Below are 22,811 nucleotides of genomic sequence, written 5' to 3' on the forward strand. Positions count from 1 at the left end.
GAACGTGAGGTCAAGCTAGAGCGAGAAAGGATGTGGTCAAGGGCAGGGGAAGGAGACTGTGTGCTTCATTAGGAATAATTTGAGAGAGAACTAAGAGGAATTGCCCTGTCTTTATAGCTTGAAAGCAGTTTTCTGTTGTCTTTGAGTGACTATACAAATAGAGAAAATTGTCTCTAGTTTCTTAGCCTTGTCTGATTGAAATCCAAGGAAAGAAGTAAACATGGACCATAGCCTTCAGTCAACAATATTTTAAACTCTTAATTTACCCCTCCTTTTGTTATAGCATGGCTCAGTGGAATCAAGTCCAACAGTTAGAAATCAAGTTCTTGGAACAAGTAGATCAATTTTATGACGACAACTTCCCTATGGAAATACGACATCTGCTGGCCCAGTGGATTGAAAACCAAGACTGGTAGGATCAAATGTATTTTCCCTAGAGGTTGATATACAAATGCTTTGTGATCTGTCTGTATGGATTCTCTCTATCTGAGAAATATGAATATGTGTGTATATATATATATATATATATATATATTTGGCAAGGGTTTGGAAGCCTTCTCAAGAAAGGGGACCATTATCCTTCCTAGCTTCATCCACAAGATTGAAAACTTACAGTTTCAGTGCCAAAACCCTCCAATTTTTTTTAACATATTAAAAAACCAAGAAGAGAATCTATTCATTATATCGGTTCCCCATTGCTGACTCAGTGTAAACAGGTATTGTCTTTAGAAACTTCCATTCCCTAGGGATCTTCCACCTCCCCAGACACCCCAAGTCCCGCCCCTGGCTGTCGGCATGGATTTGGATTCACGGCCCGCTCCTTCCTGGCCCTGGCTCCTCTGCCCTTCCTGGGAGTGACCTCAAGATGAGTGAACTGCTGCTCTGAACCAACTGCATCCCCTAAGGCCCTCTTGAGGAACACCTCCAAACAGCTTACCTTGTATGAAACTGCCCGATTCATAAGCATTCTCCCAAGCTCTGTTCACACTCTACCTTTTTTTTGTCATCTTTTAAAAACTGGCAAAGTATGCACAATATAAAATTTACTGTTTTAACCACTTTTAAGTGCATATTTCAGTGGCATTGAGTACATTCACTGTTCTGCAGTCTTTACCCCCCTCCACCTGCCGGACTTTTGCACCTCCCTCAAATGAAACTGTGCTTATTAAACAGTAACTGCCATCCCTCCAGTCCCAGCCCCTAAAGACCATGGTTCTATTTTTCTGCCTATAAATGTGGTCCCTCTAGGTAGGTAAGTGGAATCTCACAGTTTTTCCTTTTGTGGCTAACTTCTTTCGTTTAGTGTAATGTTTTCAAGATTCATTCATGTTGTTGCAGGCATCAGAATTTTCTTTATTTTCGAGGCTGAATAATACTGCCCGAATGTTTGTACCTCCTCTGGTTGGATCCATTCCTCGGTCATGGGATGTTTGGGTTGAGTCTCTGACTTCGGTTCTTTCGAGTGTAGCCCCGAATAGAGAACTGTTGGGTCCTGTGGTGATGTCATGTTTAACCTTTGGAGGAATTATCACACAGTTTTCCATACCGGCTGCACTATTCTACGTTCCCATCCTCCATCCATGAGGGTTTCAGTTTCTCAATGTTCTCAAGACTTGTTTTTGTTTCCATTTTGTTGCTGTTATTTTCTGATAATGGCCATGCCAGTAAGTGTGAGGTGGCATCTCACTGGAGTTTTAATGTACAGTTCCCTAATCACTGTGATGGTAAACATCTTTCCATGCACACAGTGTGACTTTAGCAAAGCTCTAAATGATGCTTGCCGTGGAACAGACACATCGCCTTATAATTCATGTGGTGAAGAAGTTAGATATTTCACTAAGTTGTTTGCTGATGTGTAATAATGCTTTGATTTTTAGGGAGGCAGCTTCTAATAATGAAACCATGGCAACAATTCTTCTTCAAAACTTGTTAATACAACTGGACGAACAGTTGGGTCGTGTGTCCAAGGAGAAAAACCTGCTCTTGATACATAATCTAAAAAGAATTAGGAAAGTCCTTCAGGTGAGAATGTGTTCTGCTCTGTGTCTTTAGGTGTGTGTGTGTGTCTTGAATTCAGTAAGAAAGAAAAATATAATCGTATATTACTTTCAAGCCATTTTAAGAGTGAATAATTTTAATAATGTCACCATTTAACATTTTTGTGCTGTCTTTGTTTATTACTCAATGCTTATTTTTTCATGAAATTTTGCATCCTTGGGAGGATGTGTGTGTGTGTGTGTGTGTGTGTGTGTTGCTCACATTGCTTGTTTACTTGCTAGGATCAAGTTAAAAAAATACTCAAGGAGATTTAAAAAGACGATAGTTCTGTGGCTGTCTTCCAGCCCTTCTGTGTTCTGTGTAACAACCAGAGTTAGTATTGTTCTCATTCATAAGTGGAAGCATTGTTGGCCTGTGTTCCCATTGATAAAATAATACTGATACCGCACTGTTCGATGAAAGTCCAAAAGTTCATTAAGATTTGCTCCTTGTGCTGCATCATTTTCCAAGTTCTGACAGACACATGTCTGTGTGCACCATTACACCAGCGTACAGGTGGCTTCACTACCCTGCAGTCTCCTCCTCACCTCTTCTTCCTTTCCCCCTTCACACTGAATGCCAGGAAAATGTTCATCTTCTAACTCTTTATAGTTTTTTTCTTAAACATCATACAATTGTAATTATACTGGTGTAGCCTTTTTATTTTTATTTGTTTTTATTGGAGAAGTGTTGAGACAGGGGCTTGCTGTAGGGTCAAGGCTGGCCTTGAACTCACTTTGTGGCACGGGCTAGCCTCAAACTTGCAGTGATCCTCCTGCCTCAGCCTCCCAAGTGTTGGGATTATAGGCATGCGCCACCACGCCCAGCCATGTAACCATTTGGACTGGCTTTTTCACTTAGCAATAAATATTTAAGGTTCCTCTGTATCTTTTCATGGTGTTACAGCGGTCTTCTTTTTGTCACCAAGTAGTGTTCCCTTGTATGGATGTACAACTGTTTATGTTTGGCAATTCTGAATAAAGCTACTGTTAGCATGAATTGGTTTTTATATGGGCATACATTTTCAGTTCACTTGCATGAATATCTGAAAGTGTCACTTCTGGATCGTTATCTTGGACTTTTTCTTTGAAACCTTTTTTTAAAAAAATTTACTTTCCTCTTTGTTTTTCTCCTTCAGAGGGATTTATTTAAAAAATACAAATGTAGATTCTCATAATTTTTAGAAATTTGCAGCAAAACAAATGCAAGCAATGAAAAATCTACTTAGAAATAGCCATATTAATATTTAATGCACCTTGATCTATGCAGCTCTCCCCCCATAGATAGATAGATGATAGACAGACAAACAGGCAGGCACGCAGGCAGGCAGGTACCTAGATAGGCAGTTGCCACCTCCCACATCTCCACCTCCTGTCCTCATACATTTATATAGACAGATAGATGAGATCACTGTCGCTGCCCCATCCGTTACACACACATACACACACACTCACACACATACATGCACACCAGGAATGCCCTATGTCCCTCGTCTTACTCAGTTTTCCTTCATAACTTTTATCAACTTCTGATCTCTTCTATATTTATGTATTTCTTTATTTCTTGCCTCCGGGGGAAGGATTTTGTCTACTGCTGTACAGTGCCTATTTTATTGTTTCTCTTTTCATTGTCATTTGCTATCTGGTAGAGGAACCAATCTCTTCATTTTTATACTGTGTCATTTTGTACCAAGTGATGCCTTTTACAAATAATAGGTAGAAAAAATTGTATACGATCAACAAATGTTTGGTGAGTATTTATGATGTTATCAGTCACATTTTAAGCACTGGGGATGCAATGTACAAAGTCGTGAAGCTTACAGTCTAAAAAGTCTGTGCTTCCTGTAGTCTGTTTTTTAAATTATATGAGATTTTACGGCTGTTCTTCGTAAGCTAGTCTTAGTGAATATAGGAGGAGAGGCATCAGCAATCTTGTCTGATAATAGAAAAAAATTCTATCAATTACAAAGGTCTGTTTCAAGTTTTGGTGTTAACTCTGTGGTTAGAGATCCGACCACCTATGATAATTTTTCACAGACCTTGGCAGTGACTCTGTTAGTGAGAGTTTGAAACTCAGTGGGTAAGGGACACGTGCAGACACATGCTCTGCTCTCTGCACCACCACGGCCCTTTTCTCAGAAGATTTTTGGGGAGCTTGAATAAAATTTGTTAGAGCTGAAAACTCTTTGAACATCGAACCAGGGGTGGATTCTTTCTTTTCCAGTCTGTAGCACTCCTGATCTTGGTTCTGAAGATCCAGTGAAGTGAAATTGTTAACATAGCAAGGTGGGTGAGGATTGGAGAAACATTTTGTAAGATCACAAAATAATGCTTTACATCCTGAACTCTCTAAATGTACCAGATAGCATCCTCTACCCATGCTGCTTTCTCAGGTCACTCCTCTTCCTCCTCCTCTATGCCACCCAGAGAAGTCAAGAGATGACCACAGGCTAAGGCCTAAAGGAACACGGAGCCCTTGTGTATAACCTTGAAAAAAGCTTTGAGTCAAGGGGGATCTGTCTGCTTTGCCAGTTTGACATACTGTCATTTGTTAATCACCCCACGGTTATTTCCCCAATTCCCCAAACCAATCCCTCTAAATCTGTCTTCCTCTAAGATAATGACCTGGTGCCAATGTCACGACAAGACTTCTGTGTTGTGCCATTTAAGGTGAAATAAGAAATAGTTGTCAAGAGTCTGTTTACTGCCTAATTTGAGATAGTCAACAAAAGGTAAGGGCCGGGGATTTAGGTCAGTGGTTCCTCCGCCTGCCTTGCAAGCACAAGGACCCCAGTTCAATCCCCGGTACCAAAAAACAAACAAACAAACAAACAAACAAAAGGTGGATGCTGTGTGTCTTAGTCACTTTTCTCATTGCTGAGACACAATACCTGACACGCAGAAGTTAAAGGAGGAAAATTTATTTCAGCTCACAATTTGGGGAGGTTTCAGTACATAGTTGGCTGGCTGCAAGACAGGGTGGCATGGCAGAGGGGCATCACAGAGGAGAAACAGTCCAAGGCAGGGCGTGCGGAAGATAGCAACTAGCAAGTAGCAAAAAGCAAAGCTTGCCTTCCATTTTTCCCTTGATATTCCATCCTGGCTACAAGCCCAATGATTGGTGCCGCCCCCACCCAGAGTGATGCTTCCCTCTTTAGTAAATCCACCCAGCCACACTGAGAGCTATGCTAATCCAAATAGAAGGCTAATCCAGGTATCACATAATTTAAATCTATAGTCAACAGAGCCTAGATCCAGCCACCTCCCTAAAGCCCACCCATGAGCACATGAGGCTTTGAGGGGACATCTAAATGCATACCATAACACTGTGCATCATAATTCCTTACCCTAGGCACATCACACCAAACTGGAATCCATTTGATCAATTGAAGTTGCTAATCACTGGAAGTTTCATTCTTAAATAATTTTGTATCTATTTCTTCAAGCCTTTATCTTCTCTAAGACTGTATAGATTGAACTCCTTTATTTGATACAAAAAGTCAATAGTAATTTGTCCTTTCCTTGAGTTCTGATTCTCCATAAAGTTTATGTCAAAGTCTGGGGCTTCCCTGTGGAATGTGTTGTGTATAGTGGGACATGGCTTTTATTCCAAATGACAGTTTAGATTTCTTAAAAGTAGAGATCATGTAATTTGCTTTGCAGGGTAGCTTATTTGCCATACTGGGTAGCTACTCCATAGATATTCATTAACTGAAGTTTGGTTCCAGTGTATGGACTTTTAGATCAGGCTAGTACTGACAGTTGAAGATACAGTGTAGAGGATGTAGATAAAACGCTTACATTAAAGAGCTTGCAATCTTGAATGTACAAACATGTTTATGGTGTAGTATGGCATAGCACTGTGGTGGAGGAATTGCAGCCATAATTTGCAAAGCTGGAAACATTCACGCTGATTCCAAAAGGGAAATTCAGTACTCTCTGAAGAGGGAATGGAAGAAAGGGAATCTTATGTAATGGAAAAAGTAAGAGGAAGAACAGGAGGTAAGAATGCCTTCCCCTCTGAGCAAGTGGGACACTTTTCATGAGAGAGGACCTTGAGTGCCAAACTGAGCAGCTTGGACTTCATCAGTGAGAAAGGTCAGAGATTTCTAACCTGAAGTGTGACATAAATATGTTTTTATTGAAAACATATCTGGAACTGCTTTACTCGCTAAGCAGATTCACTCCTTGTCTATTGTAGGAAAAGAACATTGGAGAATTCTGAGGCTGAAAGTCTTCTCTCCAGATTTCAGCACCTCATTGCCCTCTCCTCATATCATCCAGACACTAGATAGATTTTATTTTTCCTAACACAAGAACGAGCTGTTGTTGTATCCAAAGCGGGACACCTAAATGGTTCATAGAATGAAAAGTCAAGGACAGGGCTTGGTTCTGGGAAGCATGTCCTCCTAAGCTCTGTCCACCAACTCATGTGGGAACTCGGACGCCCTGCTGGGCGTGAGGGTCTGCTGCTGCCCAGGGACCAGAAGCAGGAATGCACAGAGCAGTCGTCAGCCCCAGAGCATAGCCACAGCTGGGAAGAGAGCTAGACTTCCTGTGGGATGACTAACTGCTCCCCTGAGAAAGGAGGAAGGAGACCAAGATGCCAGTCGGTGACGAGGACAGGGGGACATTGAGAGCCATGCTGAGTTTTACTGCCCATTGACTTCATATACCTGAAGCATCATGGAGATTGTGAAGGAAGACTGGGCAGATTTTCATAGTAACAATGGGAAAATTGTGCCATTTTGCCAACAGTTTAATAAAAAAAAATTTCCCTGTTTTAGCAAAACATAAAACCATAAACCCATAAGAAAGCTGTCTACACTATTCCGAATCCATCACAGTCTGGACATTTTCCTAGGAGATACTTAACCTAAAGATCATAGGTGATCATACAGGGAGGCAGCTCACAAGACTTATTGTCTTACTAAGTAAACTGTTTGAAAGTATACTGGGTATCTACTCCAAGCTAGTATTTGTAAAAGCAAGTTTATTAAGCAAAAGCATAACAATGGGAGCAGAAATGACCAAAATTGTAAACAAAGTTAGTTCAAAGCAGTTAGAAACTAATTTTTGTTTAGCTTCATAATTGTGATTTAAGTGAACCTTGATCACTTAGGATACATCTAAATTTAGTTCTCAGGCATTGAGCAACTGCCTTTATCTGGTCCAAATAAATCACTGTAAAGGTATCCTGGTATCCTTTATTTATTTATTTATTTTTTTTGGTACCAGGGATTGAACTCAGGACTTTGTGCTTGCCAGGCAGGCGCAGTGCCACTGCGTTAAATTGCCAGCCCCAAAGGTGTCCATTTTAAGTTGCCAACACAAAGTTCATGATGTAAGGGAAAGCTGGTTCTCTCATCAAGCTACTGAGCTCACTTAGGACCTTTATTGCTGCCTTCTCCGGAAGTGACTCGGGGATAAAACATTTGTTGCACTGACGCATGCCTCTCCCCACTACTCCCTTGTAATAATGAGGACCAAGTCAGGGTCTTGGTAGGTGATGGATCTTAAGTAGTCTGTTACCATAATTGGCCACTTTGGTCAAGCACTTGGCAGTCTTTCACAGGCACCTGTGACATCAACAACCTGCCTGTTTTCTGGCACTCGATTTGTGCCCCAGGCATCAGCACAAAGATATGGGAATGGGAAAACAAGTAATACTGTGTCAAACTTAAAAACAACAGCCACCTTTCATAATTTATGTCTCATATAGGTCAGGATTTATGTTGGAAAAAATGTAAATGTCATTAGCTCTCTGTAGCTAGTAAACATTTCACCACATCTCTTTAGATTCTTATGTTCCCTTCCATGAACAATAAACTGTTTCCCTGGGGATTAGGATGGTGGGGAGGAGAGAGTGATTTCCACGGCACAGGTGGGGTGAGAGCGGCAGGTGTGGTGCGGCCCTGTCTGGACGTTACTGCAGGGATTCAATAAAAAAGAAACAGAATGCTGAGCTGGGTGGTGGCGATGGGGGTGAAATATACGTGCTGGAGCTGTGAGGTGATTTGGTAAAAGAATTGACTTGTGTGAGAGGGGGAAAAGGACGAGAGGGTTTGGGTTTGGGTTATTAACTAGATGTTGACACCCAGGGAGACTGGGTTCAGGAAGGAGGAGGGATAGCAAGATAAGCCTGATGAATTCTAAGTGGCGTGCAGTAGGAAGCTAACAGGAAAGGACTGGAATCAACATATCTATTATTTGCCCATCTCTTCCACAAAACTCAGACCCTTGAGTGCACTTTTCTCTGAAATCCCGGTGCTCAGTAGAGTCCAACACACAGCAGGGTTCTGTGTCTGACACTGAAAATATGAATTTGCCTCATTGCAATAAGTATTCCTAACAAATGGGGCAAATATCACATCATCATTACTACAAATGCAGCTTAGACAGGGTCCATAAAAGCAATTTGGATTTTAAGATTTTTCTGCTGAAGCCAGCAGTTTATAAGGACGGAATTGGCTCTGCAAAGCCGTGTATTTAGTACATATGGCACACACAAGAGAACGTCAGGCTGGATGGGAACAGAAGCGAAAAAGAGGTGAGGAAAACTTTCAGAGGAAGGAGGGGAGACTAAGCATCTGGTAGCTGAGAGAAAATGTGCTGTCTCTAGAAAGGCATAAGAACTGAAGTGAAGGCGGCCAAAGACAAGCATCCAGGAAGTAGCATCACAGGAAGAGAGGGTGGTGTTGAACCAACACCAACTCCCAGGAGCCAAGCGATCCGATTGTTTGGACTTAAGGAATGCAGACAGTTACACGGCTCCTTACACAATAGAGTTACTGGACCGCTAAGGTTGTGTCCTGTGGTGAGGAAGAATGAAAGCACAGATGGAGCGGGCAGGGTACAAGCTAACTTACTTAAAAGACACAAAGGCAAGGAAGTAGAGCTCCCGCTAGACAGGAGGGCGTCCTGAGCAGGGTACCCAGGAAGACTCTGTGTCTAGGAGTTCTTAAGCGATTTAGAAGAGAGCGTGGCCTACTGTGCAAGCAGTATGATCTGTCCCCTGTAGGGAGCTACGTACTTTTCTAGGTCCAATCTATGTAGTGTCCATCCCTTCAGCCAGAGGCCTGCTTGATCATGCTCTGGTCATGCTCTGGGGAGGACCTCAACAGCTGCAGGACATCTGGCAGATGCTTCTGTTAGATCCCTAGAGGGTGCTGACTCAGCAGACTCCATTTTGGGTTTCCCAACTTCATTTTGGGGCCGCTGTCCTCACTACTTAATAGAATCCTAACTCCTGTCTCAACAAGACAGTATAATGACAAAATGATCATTAGGGATTCACTTAGAAATTGTATGAGAGGACTTGTGAACACTTTCAAGGCTCGCTCTGCTTTCATTAGAGAGTTATACAGTCAGTCTGAAAGAGATGTAAGTTGAGGTCTAATCTTGCATCATATTTTAATATAGTGTTCAGAATAAGCATATCACTTTAAAAATGTTTTTGCTGATATATAATACATATGCATACAGTAGGGTACACAGATCTTGATTGTACAGCTCTATGATTTAAATATATATATATATATATACACACACACACACACACACACACACCATATCATTAACCCCATCCAGATTAAGGTATAGATTCTCCCCTGTGCTCAGAAGTCTCTGCCGTGCTTCTCTGAGTCCACGTCACTCTCAAAGGTGACAGCTGTTCTGATTGCGTTCCTATAGATTTGCTTGGTTGGTTTATTTATTAAGTTTATTGGTACATTTTAGGTATACAGTACAGTTACATTCATCACTGGGATCTTGTACCTTTACATGACAGGTCTTGGTTCTTATTTTTCCCTATTCCCCAGCCTTCTTTCATGCCCTCTACCCTTCCCTGTTTACAAAGTCATTGTTTCCATATTTTCCCTTTTCACATATTTTTTCTTTTCCCTTTTTCCCTTTCCCCTACCCCTCCCACTTCCACTACTCTTTTAGACCTTTTCTTCCTATTACACAATGTCAGTTATGCATTTTGATCCTTATTTACACTTTTAGTTTTTCACACCAGAGAAATTATTCAGTATTTACACATGTGTGACTTGTTAATTTCACTTAAGAGTATGGCCTCAATGTGCATCCACTTAGCTATAAATCTCTCTAGTTTCTCATTCTTTATGGCTGAATAGTGCTCCATTTTATAAAAACAAACAAACAACAATAACAAAGAAAAACCACATCTTCTTTATCTAGTCTCCAGTTGATGGGCAATTAATTGGGCTGTTTCCAAGTTTTACCTATTACAAACTGTACCACTATATACATGGGTGAGCATATATATATTACTATGGTATGATTCTTTTAATTCTCCTGGGAAGATACTCATGGGTCAAATGGGTCTGCTAATCCTAGTTGTCTGAGGTATCTCCATATTGATTTCCACAGTGGTTGCACCAGTCTACACTCCCACCAACAATGGAAAAGGGATCCTACCTCCCTGCAATCCCACCAGCATTTGTTATTGGTTGATTTCTTGATAGCAGCCATTCTTGCTAGGTGAGATGGAATCTCAGTGTTGTTTTCATCTGTATCTCTCGAATGACCAGTTGGTTGTCTTGAACTTGATGTGACTGCAATTTTGCAAAATGATTTTCTGGGGTTAGATATTTTTTCACTTTGCATTACAGGATTTATCCATGTTGTTGGTGTGGATCTGTATTTGCCTTTTAAAAAATACAGTTTAGTATGCCTTTATAAAAGCATAACACAATATATTCATTCCTTAGTGGGTGGCAACTTATGTATATTGCAAATAATGAGCATTCTTGTTTGTGTTTTTTAGTAGGTGTGAAAACTCATTTCTTTTGATCGTATTCCCAGAGTAACACTTGTTGGTTTGTAGAGTGTTACAGGTGTTTGGATTTAGGAAATGCCTCCGTGCAACTTTCTGCAGTGGTTGTACTAACACATACTGCCGCAGAAGTGTAGGAGAATTCTGTTACTCCTCTGCTTACTAACATGTGCTGTTGTCAGTCTTTTTCACTTTGTTTTACTGTGTGTACAGTGGTATCCTACTGTAGTTTTAATATACATTCTCCTGATGATTAATAATGTTCAGAATTTTATGCTTAGTGGCCATTTTTATGTCCTCTTTTTAAAATGCCCATTAAAGCCAGGCGTGGTGGCACATGACTTTAATCCCAGCACTTGGGAGACTGAGTTCGAGACCAACCTGGGCTACATAGTAAGTTCCAGGTCAGTCTCAATTACATAGTGAGACCCTGTCTCAAAAAAACCAAAAAAAAAAAAAATCCCTGTTAAAGTATTTTGCTCATTTAAAATTGTTTTGTATGCCCTTATTTTATTGGCTTGTAGCTTTTAATATATTCTGAACGACCCCTTTTATATATGTCTAGGTATCCACACATAATTATATATTTATGCATATAATATCATTTTCTATATTGTGCCTTTATATTTTAAGCTCCTCTAAATGCTGTATTTGATGAACCAAAGTTCCTACCTTTAATGAGGTCTATTTTTCAATTTTTAAAATGGTACTGTAGTTTGTTTGTCCGAGATCATAGACATTCTTCTAGATTTTCTTCTTGGACCTTTATTGTTTTAACTTTTCCCATTTACAGCTATAATCCTTTGATACTAAGCCCTCCAGTTAATTGTCCTATTGGCCCAGAACCATTTATTACAATGACCATCCTTCCTCATTGCCTTGTAGTGCCATTTTTGTCTTGAGTCATGACTTATATTTATATGATTATTAATATTTTAACCTATGTGTCCTTCCTTATACCAGTGCATCTAATTACTATAATTATACTAATTTTTCATATATAAAAGTTCAGAAACCTTGTTCCCTGTCTTCGGAATTATCTTGACTTTTCTTCATGCTTGCAGCATTCATTTAAGTATTAGAATTAACTTGTCAATTTCCACAAATAAAGTTGATGGAATTTTCTTTGGGATTATTTTGAATGATCCAGAGATCATTTTGAAAAAAGTTGACATCCTAATAATATTGAGTCTTCCAATCTCTGAATGTGAAACAGCCTCTCACTTATACAAGTCCTTCATTTTTCTCAGCACTGGTTTTTAGTGTTCTAAGAAAGTCCTTCATGGCTTTCAGATGTGCCATACTTAGCCAGTCCTCTAGAAATGAGAATTCCACTTCTAATTTAACTTCATTATGTCTTTCTCTTTATAAGCACGATGACATTTAAAATCCACATGTATCTTAAAGTGTGATTTTCAAGTGCAGTAACTGGTGTCTAGCACCATTCACTCTTCCCGCCTGTATTCTCATCTATAGGCAAGGAGTCAAAGGGCAAAAAAAGGACCCTAATGTGTCCCAGCGTTTGGTATTTTAGAAACCACAGCTGAACCATGCTGGTCTAGTTCCTGTTACCAAAAATGTCTGGGGAATGATTCTTTGCAAACCAAGAGTACAGTCACCAGGAAACACCTCCTTTTGACTCTGCTGCTATGAGTTAGACCTGTTTTCCCATTGTTCACTGATAGAGCAAAGTAACTCATCAGTGAATGGAAGAACATTTCATCTTTTAAAAGTTACCTCTTTCTACCTATGCATAAATAGAAACTGTAGTTTTAGACTGTTAATTTTTCAAATTTATGACTCTTTTAGCTGTACTGAAAAGCTAAATACATATAGGTCTGAATCTCAGCCTTGTAGGCAACTCTCATTAATTATCGCTTTTCAATCCACACGAATCCTGAGCCACTTGAGGGTTTATCTCTGTCTTTTGGCTAATGCAGCCAAACATATCTATTGATTTTTAAACAACTTTTTATTATAAATGTGACATATATCTAAAAAAGCTTACAAAGCATAGATATGTAAAAAACATCTGTAATTCTGTCTTTGGTTGATAATCACTACATTAGATGTCCTGCTAATATTATTTTTAAATGAATATTATTTTGTCATGTCATTTCCTAAACTTAATATATTATTGTAGTCAACATCCTCTTGTGACATTAACTCTTTTCAGTATTATTTTTATTTACTCTTCATTGGCCATTTGTTATTTTCTCCAGTTCTTTGCCTATATTACCAGATGAAGTATACATTCCTACTGTCAGAATTTCATTCATATTTCTGATTATTTTGTTAGGATGGTGATTTTAACCCTGTTCATCAAAGTCCCTTATGGTGGGGCTTTTAATAACCATGATTGAGAAGTCTAAACTGATGTGTTGGTGAGGACAACACTCTAACCAATGAGATTTTATTTATTGTGCGTGTAACAGTGTAATGGTTGCTATTCTAGTAGATGTGGGTGGCTTTCCCTCTCGGGATTCAGGCACCTGGGTTCCTCACATCGTGTGGCTCACCTATTCCTAAGGGACCCCAGGATGGTTCAGCAGAGAGTGAGTAGGGAAGAAAGGGCATAAATCACAACCACACCTTAAATTGCTTGGCCTAGAAATGACACATGGTCTCTCCTTCCCATCAGCAAGAACCAGTTGTGTGGCTTCCATACCATTCAGGTGGTGCTAGGAAGAGTGACCCGAGGTCAGGATGCCACCACCTACGTGTCAGAACTTTCTCATCGTCCTGTGAGGTAGTCAGTTAGCTATGCCTGCCACCCTGGGAAAGACCACTTTGATACCTAATTCTCAATATCCAAGTTTAATGATAAACAATTCCACTCCCAGATATGTATCCGTGAGAAACACACACAGGAAATGGATAGCCATGCAAGAATGTTCACTGTCTCATTAGTCAGAATGTCAGTCCTTAAATATCCATAGTGAATGAAGTATTTACATCCATGTTATAGTACTATCAAAGTATGGAAAAAATGGTTCCTGTCTCTGGGATTCATCTATGATAGTTTAAATAAGCTTCTTTTTCATTGATGAATCTTCTGCAAATTGCATACTTCCGTTCACTCTGAGGAACACAAGTAAATCAACGCAAAGCTGGTTATGACTCTTGTGCAGTGAAGTGAAAGCACAGATTCATCATTAAGTGCCAAATAAAGCAAAATCAAAATTAAATAGATCCCAATCCAGGCATGCATCACTTAACAACAGGGACCCATTCTGAGAGACGAGTTGTAAGCAATTTCAGCATGGCGGGAACACCAGAGTATTCTTGTACAAGTCTAGATGGTAAAGGTTGTCACTTACGTGGTCTTTTGATGTAACCAGAGAACGTGGGATGCCAGTGTAACACACATATTGCCTTATACTTCACTTTTTAAAGTAAGTAATAGTATACTCTAAAATAATGATAAAAAGCAAATGCATAAGCCATAAATACACTCGCTTATTACCATTATCAAATTTCATGCATTGTATGTAACTGAATATAATGCTCTTATAAGACAGCGGTGTCCCAGCCTTGTTTACACCCAAATCACCACAAACGATGATTCTTCGCTGCGTCATGACCTCACGGTGGCTAGAAACTCCCTAGGGCATAGGAGTTTTTCAGCTCCGTGAGAATCTTATAGGCAACCATCTTTGTCCCAAAAGGCATCATACAGTATAGACTGTAAACTGAATGGAAGGATGACTCTAATATGTTACTGAGTTAAAAAAAAAAATGCCTAGCCTCTTGTCTGATGTTATTGTCCATGGCAGTGGGAGAGAAAGTAGAAGATAGAGTTCTCACCAAGTTTTGATTTTTCTCTTCTTTGAACTTCGCTTTATAAATAAGCCCAAATTACATCTTTTTTTTTTTAAAGAACAAATTCAGAAACTTTATTCCCAGATACTCCAGGGTGTGAGTCCCAGAAATCTGTAATTCACGAAAGCCTCACGATTGATTCTGATAAACTGCCAAGGCTAAAACCACAGCCTTCGGATAAATTTCTGCAAGTGGAATTGCTACGTCAAAGGGTGTGAAAAATGTTCAGGCTCTTGATAAGAACTGCCAAATCGTCCCCTCCTAAGGCAACGATTCACATTCCCACCAGCAATGTGTAAAAGCTCGTTTCATCATCAACAGCGAGTGGTATAAAGTGTTTTAATCTTTGCCGATTTGATAAATGAATAAGTAGTAGGTCAGATTTATTTCCACAGAAGCTCTAGTTTGGTGCGTTTGGCTCTTTGGGGGACATTCCGTCCCATCCGTCTTCCTGTTGAACAGTGTGGCTAGATTAATCTCCTTCAGTTAGCGTTTCATTATCAAACCCACTTGGGAACTAGTTAAAATTGCAGATTTGCAATCCTGGCTTTCCAAGGCTGGTGGAGCAGGAGGAGGTGGGTTTGGAAGTGTGGGTGGCAGAAGTAGGGTCCAGGGATTTCACAGAGCAGAGAGATGCGGGCTGGAGTCACAGTTAAATGAGTACTGGTGCACTGAGGGCATGCCACTTTCCTTTTCTGAATCATCTCTTGCTCATTTCTTGCCATGCCCTCTGCCCAGGACTCTGTTTCCCCTTCCTCCCACAGCCCACATTCTCTTGGGTGCCATGAAAATCCACATCGATTTCTCTCAGAGCACTTAGTGTCTGAACAATTCATCCTGACACTTAATCCCACTGGCAACTACTTTCGATAGATGAGAATCAACTTACAGTCATAAAGCAATAATCTAATGAAAGTTGGAGAACATAGTATTTTAGTACAAGAAGAAAGCCTGAGGGTAGCCTGGGAAATAATCCAGCAATAAATTACATTTGTGATAGCACTAAATTAAAAGCAGTAGCAACTCTTTAGGACCTGAAGTTTAAAATCAGAACACCCTTAATGAATTAGACATTAGTGTTGCTGACATGAGACTGCTTTTTATTTTCCACCTGGTGAAGGTTTAAACTCCTTGATACCACGTCTGTTTGGTAGCAGACTGAGCCCCTGAGGTGAATCTGAGGACCAGACAAGGTTGGGAAAGAAAGCCCCTCGATCTGTGCTATCAACATTGGGTATTTTTTTCAGTGAGTTTGTTGGTACTTTTTAGGTGTACAGTACAGTTACATTCATTATTGGGATCTTGGACCTTTACATGACAGGTCTTGGTTCTCATTTTTCCCCATACCTCTGAACGTTGGGTATTTATTAGAGTCCCTAGAGATGTGTCTGAAGGTTTGCCATGCTCAGCACCCCTGCTCCTATTATTTTTCAGTCGGAAGTTGTTAAAAAGTATATGGATGATTATGAGGTATAGGCAGGTTTGAAACCAGTTGCCCAGAGTAGTGCAAGACAAATACATGTAGATGTGACAGACATTTCATTACTCTTTGCAAAAGGAAGGGCATTTTTGAGTTCCCTTTCCAGGGGAAGTGATTTTCTCAAAGATTTACTTACTATTTACCTCCGGCCTCCTGTTACTGCTGAGAAGTCCCAGTCATCTTACTCCCATTCGTTCGTTTCCCCAGTGAGTGTGTGGTAAGGAAATCCTCCACGGCGGACACTGGTGATATTGGGGTCCCCTGTCTGCCCTCCTTGTCAGTGTGATCTGCCAGAGGACATAAATCACGCAGATCATTGCTACCAGTTCCTCCTACCAGGCTTAAGTGGCATCCCGCCATAACAGACACACAACCAAAATGGCCCACTCCCAAATAGACCAGCTCTGTCTAACTTGGAGGCAATATGGTTTTTAAAAACTTTCCTAAACCCATCTATTATCTCTTCTGATTTACTGTAAATCTGAATAACATTAGCAGACTATATTCTAGGTCACTCACGGTTACTTCTTTCTAACCTGAAAGAACATTTCTCAGCTTTTCATAGGCTCTTCTTCTTTTTTAATACAAGTAGGTGGACTCTTCTTTATCTAAATGTTTGCTTGCAAAGTGATTTCACAGCAGCAAGATGAAGAAGTCCTGAGGCCAGGTTGGAGTATAGCAAGTCACAGAGTCCTTCAGGGAAGTTGGCAGGGCATCGTGGTCCTAAACGTGGGGCAATGTCAAACCTTTGCAGTGGTGTCCACACTGGACAGAAGACACAGTGATGTTTACTTCACACAGACAGCAGAAGCAGCGGAGGTATACATTTAACTCGGTCCGGGCCCTTACATAAATCTGTGATGGCAAGAGAAGAGTTCATTATAAACAAACACACTTTTTCTGATGACTCAACAGCATTCTTTTGTTTTTCCCCATGACTTCAGACAAATGCCCTATTTGACTAACCCTTTACTCCTGCAAGGATTAAGCCATGCTGTATCACCGATAGTCTTTTCTGACGTTTTCATGGAGCCTTGGTTGTACAGTCAACAAAGAGCCTAATGCTTAAAATCACAGTTCATCTTTCGATCCTACTTCTCCAAGTTGATGTGTGTGGATAAATGGCATCGTGGTGTATACAAAAAAGGTACACACTTGACCAAGGACTTCTTTGCTGTTTGTTTATTGATAGGAAGTCAATGTTTCTGAGGTCATGAGCAGGCTGAACCCCAAGATAAGCAGTGCTGCCGAGGGTCTTCACTGGAATAGGAAACTGTGAGCTATTGTAATTTGGTTCCAGTGGGAGTAGCAGTCTGTCCAGCTGTGCACAGATCAATAGTGACAAAAGGAGACCCAATAGAAAAGAAGTGGACCCTAAATTTTGGGGTACCTAGACCCTAAGTTTTGGGGTACCTGATAAGAAAGCATCAGAAACAAAGCAGATGTTCTCCATACAGTGCACTGGAAGGCACCAAAGCCTGCTTGACCGTGTAGGTCCTGCGCGAGTGAACCAGGCAGAGGGACAAAGTGAGTGAGAGAATCTGGTCTCCACCTCTCTTGCAAGCTGTGTGTCCCAACACGAGGCAGCCTGGATGGCTCTGTTGTAAATTGCACGAAGGCGTCATGGGGGCTAGCAGCGCCCTTGGTTCTCTGTAATCCCCTCTCCCCCTGGGAGTCCCCTCTCTAGCTTGGCCCAGACACATCCTGTTTCTTAAACACCCAGGTTGAGTCACTGTGAACCTGATATCCACAGCAGACCTGGCCACCAGCCGCCAGCTGAGAGGGAATGGCTCAGAAGGGAGGTCCTGGTTACTGACCATCACTGAAGCCAGAGGCTGCGGCCAGGCAGGACTTGGGAGCCCATCCAGCCTCACTGTTACTCACACAGCCGGGAGATGTCTCTGCCAGGCAGTGGGAGCCATGAGGATGAAGCGCTACTTTTTGCTTCAGTGAGTCCTATGCAGGCAGAGATTTTTTTTTTGCAAATATGTTTGAAAAATCCAGATAGGCACAGGGTGAAGCAAATGTGGAAAAGGTGCTTAGTTTGGAATGAAATCTCAAGATTACAGTGGCCTTAGAAAAAATACTTTGTCACCTTGCAAAAGTCAGGGAGAAAAAGGGAAGGACACACACAGATTAAATCCAGCAGGCCCTCTAAAGTGTTAGTGCAATTGAAGACAGATGGGTAATTTTCTTTCTTTTATAAAGTAATGTATTTCCTTGTTTATAAAAAGAGTCACCCCAAGGAACAAACAAAGCACATGAATCACTGAAGATAGTGAGAAGATAGCTTCTCAGTGCCCCACCCAACCACCCTGTGGCTGCCCGGCTGAATTAGAAGCAAAACTCCACCCTGGTCCATTGGGAACCCCCAGCCTGGGCAGCCTGGATCTGCACGCAGCCCTGGCCCACAGCAGGTGGATTATTTCAGTCAGAGAGCCCAGGGCTTTGATTTGCTAGCAGTGACATCACATGTGATCGGATGTGTCACAGTGGCATTCTCCCCAGAACCGACTCCATATTTCTAGTAAATAATCAGCTGAAAAATATGCAGAGAATGGAAAACAAGAGTTATGCAACTGAGAGTTGTGACTTCCTGTTAAACTTTATGGAGGAGGTGAGAATAGAACAGTAACAGAGAAACTACGTTTCAACGTCTCTTGTTTTGATCTTTGAATTTCTTTTGCTTCCACCGCTGTTCTACAGTGTTGAGTATATCATATTGTCTGTTTATTGTACTGTCTGCGGAAGCATCTTAGAAAAGTAGCACTTTGGATATGGTTGGGACCTTAGGAATAATGAATGTATGAGCAACATATGTTATCTGTTGGGCAAGAACTTGTTTTTAGGGAAATTTTTATTTTCAAGGAAAGGAATGTTCTCTTGATAGATGGTCTCATTACCGTGATTATGCTAAGACTTCAAGCTCTATGTTTCATGGGTTGGTCAACTTTAGAAGTCCTTTAGCACCGCATGCCGTGCAGCCCCTGAGGCTTGAGCTTTTCATTACTTTCATTGGTGATTATTTCCTTGTTTCTAACACGATTCAGTCTGACAAATGAAGTTTGCACAGATACCTAACTTGTAAAACAAATGTGGCCCAGACCAAATTGTAACAGCGGCTTCCTGTATGTCACACCTTTGCTCAGACCACAGCTTTCTTCAGAAATAGTGTATTTTAAGCATCAAGTCTGATCTGCCACGAACTCCTGGGGAACCTCCTGCTTGTGGTAGCTGAGCAGAGAAGAGAGGTGTATGAACAATGATTTGCAGAAAAACATGCTCTTCACATAAATCACTTTCTTTATGTTAAAAACCAGTCACATTTACATAACATTCTCTGCCGCTCTTGGGGGAACTTCTACGCTTAAAAGATCAGAAATTTCCACAGATTTTCAGTACATAGATTTGTGTATTTTTTTTTTTCCTCCATACAATTTCCTTGGGCGTTTTGCTGAAACTCCAACTTGGTACACTTTCTAAATTTTTTCCTTAGCCTATTTAATCACTCTTCCACATAACAATAAAACATAGACTCAGCTAATGGTGTCTAACTGGCTTCTTGCATCTCCCTGGAAGGAAAAAGGATTCCTGAGTCTGTTAAACCAATTCTTCTGTTTTCTTAGCTACAGAAAATGGGGCTGAAAGTGGTCCCTTGTGTAGCTGTCAAAATAAGACAGTGTTTGGGAAAGAAATCACAGTAATAATAAAAGTACTTTTTCTGTAGCTTGATTCATGTGTCTTCTGATTTCACTGTCATCCTATACTATGTAGGACTGCAGTGCATTATATGTTTAAGTAAAAATTGACGTGCACAAGCATATATCCATACAAGCTCTGGTATATACATGTGTCATAACAGTGGTGAACGCTTCTTATGTGCTGGCTACACTACTACGTTCAATGTTAACTACCTTTATGGGCTCACTTAATCCTTGCAGGCCTGCAAAGATGAATAAATCTATGCAAAAACCCCTCCCAGGAACTTATTATTGTTATTTCCCCCATTTTACAAATGCAGGAGCTTAAGTTTGGAAAGGCACACAACTGCCCATTGTCACATAGGTAGGAGGTTCAACAATTAGGTTGTGATCTTTTTTCTGAATCTAGAATGCCCCAAATTTTATACACATGTAGGTCATTGCCTCAAATTCTGTCCTTGTATCTCTTCCCCTGAATTACAATTCATGGTACTTCAACACGTATCCTGAGGTGTGTGAACACATACCTCAGATGTCCAGTGTGTCCAGTTTCGCATAAGGATATGCTCGTGAAACAATTACACAATTAAGATAATAAACATGCCCATCATGTCTGAAATTCACCTAGTGTCCCTTCATAACCTCTCCCTCCTGCCCTGTGCCCCAGGCAGCTACTGGTCTGCTCTGCGAACTATAAATTGTTTTCTTCGGTTTGTAGACAGCCACATTGTCTGCAGTCCTTTTTAGCTGGCTTCTTTCACTCTGTGGAATTATTCTGAGATGCGTCCATATTTTTACATAGGACCAGCAGTTTGTTCCTCTTTATTGCTGAAGAGTATTCTGTTGTGTGGACACACCACAAGGAGGCCTTATTTGTGATGATTTTTAACAATTTTCTAGAATCTGAAATAATCAAGAAGTGAAAAAGTAAATCAGATTTTTAGTTCGGTAGCATTCTGTTTATATTTATTTTAATACTTAGCATGCTTATATCCCTAAAATATTAAATAGATGTTAAATTTAAAAAGAACGGGATAGGGAGTTAAGAGAGAGGGGAAGGGAGGAAGAAATTGTCCCCCAGATATAATGCCATTGCTGTCTTTCAGCCCTAAATTGATTTTGAAACGTGACTTTTCAAGGCATGCGTATGAAATATATATTTGCTTTATGTGTTATACACTGTTCTGCACGTGGAGTTTTGTATTTATATAAATTCAGTGTGCACCTATAGAGTACAGGAACTCAGTGATGCAGTGCTTCACTTTTGACAGTCGAAAGCCCTACATCTCTTCTCTGGCAGCGCAGTTGTAAGTGGGCACCAAACTTGCTCACCTTGGCTTTATCTGTACTACTAAGGGAGAACACTCTCAAGGAAGACGGATGGCTCCTGTCTGAGACATGCAGATAGAAATTAACATGACACCTCGCTCCACAGGGCAGGTCTGAGAGAGTCGGGTGTCAGCTAGGCTGGAATCTAGCTTCCTTAGGCCTCAGTTTTCCTGCCTTTAAAATAATAATGGCTGTCTTGAAAGGCTGCTGTGGTTGTAGGCAAAATGGCATTTCTGAGCACGTGACATGAAGAAGGTATTTGTAAATGCTGTCCCCCGCCACCAGCACCAGCACCCACCCGGTCCTTCCCCTCCGCCTGGAAAGTTCTGTAGTCCCCTGGGGCTCACAGGCTTCTTCAGCCCCTTCCTGTTCGCAAGCTTTTCGTGGACCTCTCAGCAGTGCCTGTCCTGTGCCGGGGACACAGCTGGCATTTGGACATCGTTGACTAGAAGCCTGAAGGAGATCTTTTCTACCTTAGAGTGGCATCAAACCCAACCTGTAGCTTTGCAGATTGGAGACCAGAAGGGATGTTTTGTGTCTGTTTCCACAGGGCTCCAAGGAGGGTCTCCCAGAGGGCTTGTGGCTGCTGTGTGGCCAGGGCCCAAGGCAGTGTGCGGCAGTTCGATTCTACGTAGGAGGTGACAGCTCATAATGGAAACCAGGAGTTTGCATACTGTGGCCTTTATGAATGGGGGCCCTTGGGGAATGTAATAGCTTATTGAGGGTCCTTTGGAATAGCTGGAGTGTTGGTACTCCCTCAGAGGTGGTGATTAGGAAACCATGTACCCCAGAACTCTGAAAAACCCAAAGAAGTTGCCAGGGAGAGCCATGAAGAGAGGACATTAAATGTTTGGAAACTTGGCTGTGTTGAGTTAGAAAATGGCTGCATAAAACCAATAGGGATGCTGTTTTTAAAGGTTATACATGGGAAATAACCAGGTGGAAACAGTTTAAGTGACACTGGAATAAGAGTATTAAGTGTAACTTAAATGTTATCACTGGCTAGCATATTTGAAATTCTCCTACACTGTAACAGACTTATCTGTGTCACTCAATTATTTGAGGACTACATAAGAGCAGGAGCAGATAAGCCAACAGGACCCAGCACGTAGTGGATGTTCAATAAATATTTGGCCAATGAACACCTGAAGGGCATCTAATCCTCTTAGGGATACAAATGGAAACCATCACTGTAGCTCCCCTTCTCTTTAAACAGTGTTTCCTCTGAGTGTGTGTTTCCATGAAAAGCTGAGTCTTTCTCCATGCTTACAGAGTGTCCTTCTGGCTTGTTTTCCATCTGTAAAATGGAGATGATTCCACCTGCTCTCAGTGGTACTTTGGGAATCACTAGTGCGTCACTAACACTGGCAGTGTGTGAACACTTCAGGTAGTGACGTGCTTTTGATAAACAGGCAACTTGAATCAAACTAATATTTGGTCATTTTCCAGTAGAAACCAAGAGGTTTCTGTTTTTGCCAATGGAACAAGGGTTGTCACGCAGTTTTATTTTGTGGGTAGTTTATAGATATGGAAAATTCAATCAAGAAAAAGCTATTTTGAGGGCCGGAGGTTCAGCTCAGTGGCACCAGCACCTGCCTGGCAAGCTCAAGGTCCTAAGTTCGATCCCCGATTCTGAAAAAAAA

The 22,811-nt window shown here is 41.0% G+C and overlaps 1 protein-coding gene across 4 annotated transcripts in view; it reads left to right on the forward strand.

The window, feature by feature from the left end:
* The first annotated feature begins 284 nt into the window (after positions 1–284).
* Stat4 (signal transducer and activator of transcription 4) overlaps positions 285–22,811 on the forward strand; it is a 79,704-nt gene continuing 57,177 nt past the window's right edge. For 3 of the 4 annotated variants that reach the window (XM_010636872.2, XM_033756331.1, XM_033756332.1), the window contains exons 1-2: positions 285–412; positions 1,878–2,022. In XM_010636872.2, coding sequence (XP_010635174.1) covers positions 285–412; positions 1,878–2,022 — 273 coding nt within the window. The remainder of the gene's footprint in view (positions 413–1,877; positions 2,023–22,811) is intronic. The other variant, XM_010636873.3, reaches the window with a different exon arrangement.

The sequence above is a fragment of the Fukomys damarensis genome, unplaced genomic scaffold, assembly GCF_012274545.1.
Source record: "Fukomys damarensis isolate Sample0158 unplaced genomic scaffold, DMR_v1.0_HiC HiC_scaffold_26, whole genome shotgun sequence".
In the NCBI taxonomy this organism is placed as follows: Eukaryota; Metazoa; Chordata; class Mammalia; order Rodentia; family Bathyergidae; genus Fukomys; species Fukomys damarensis.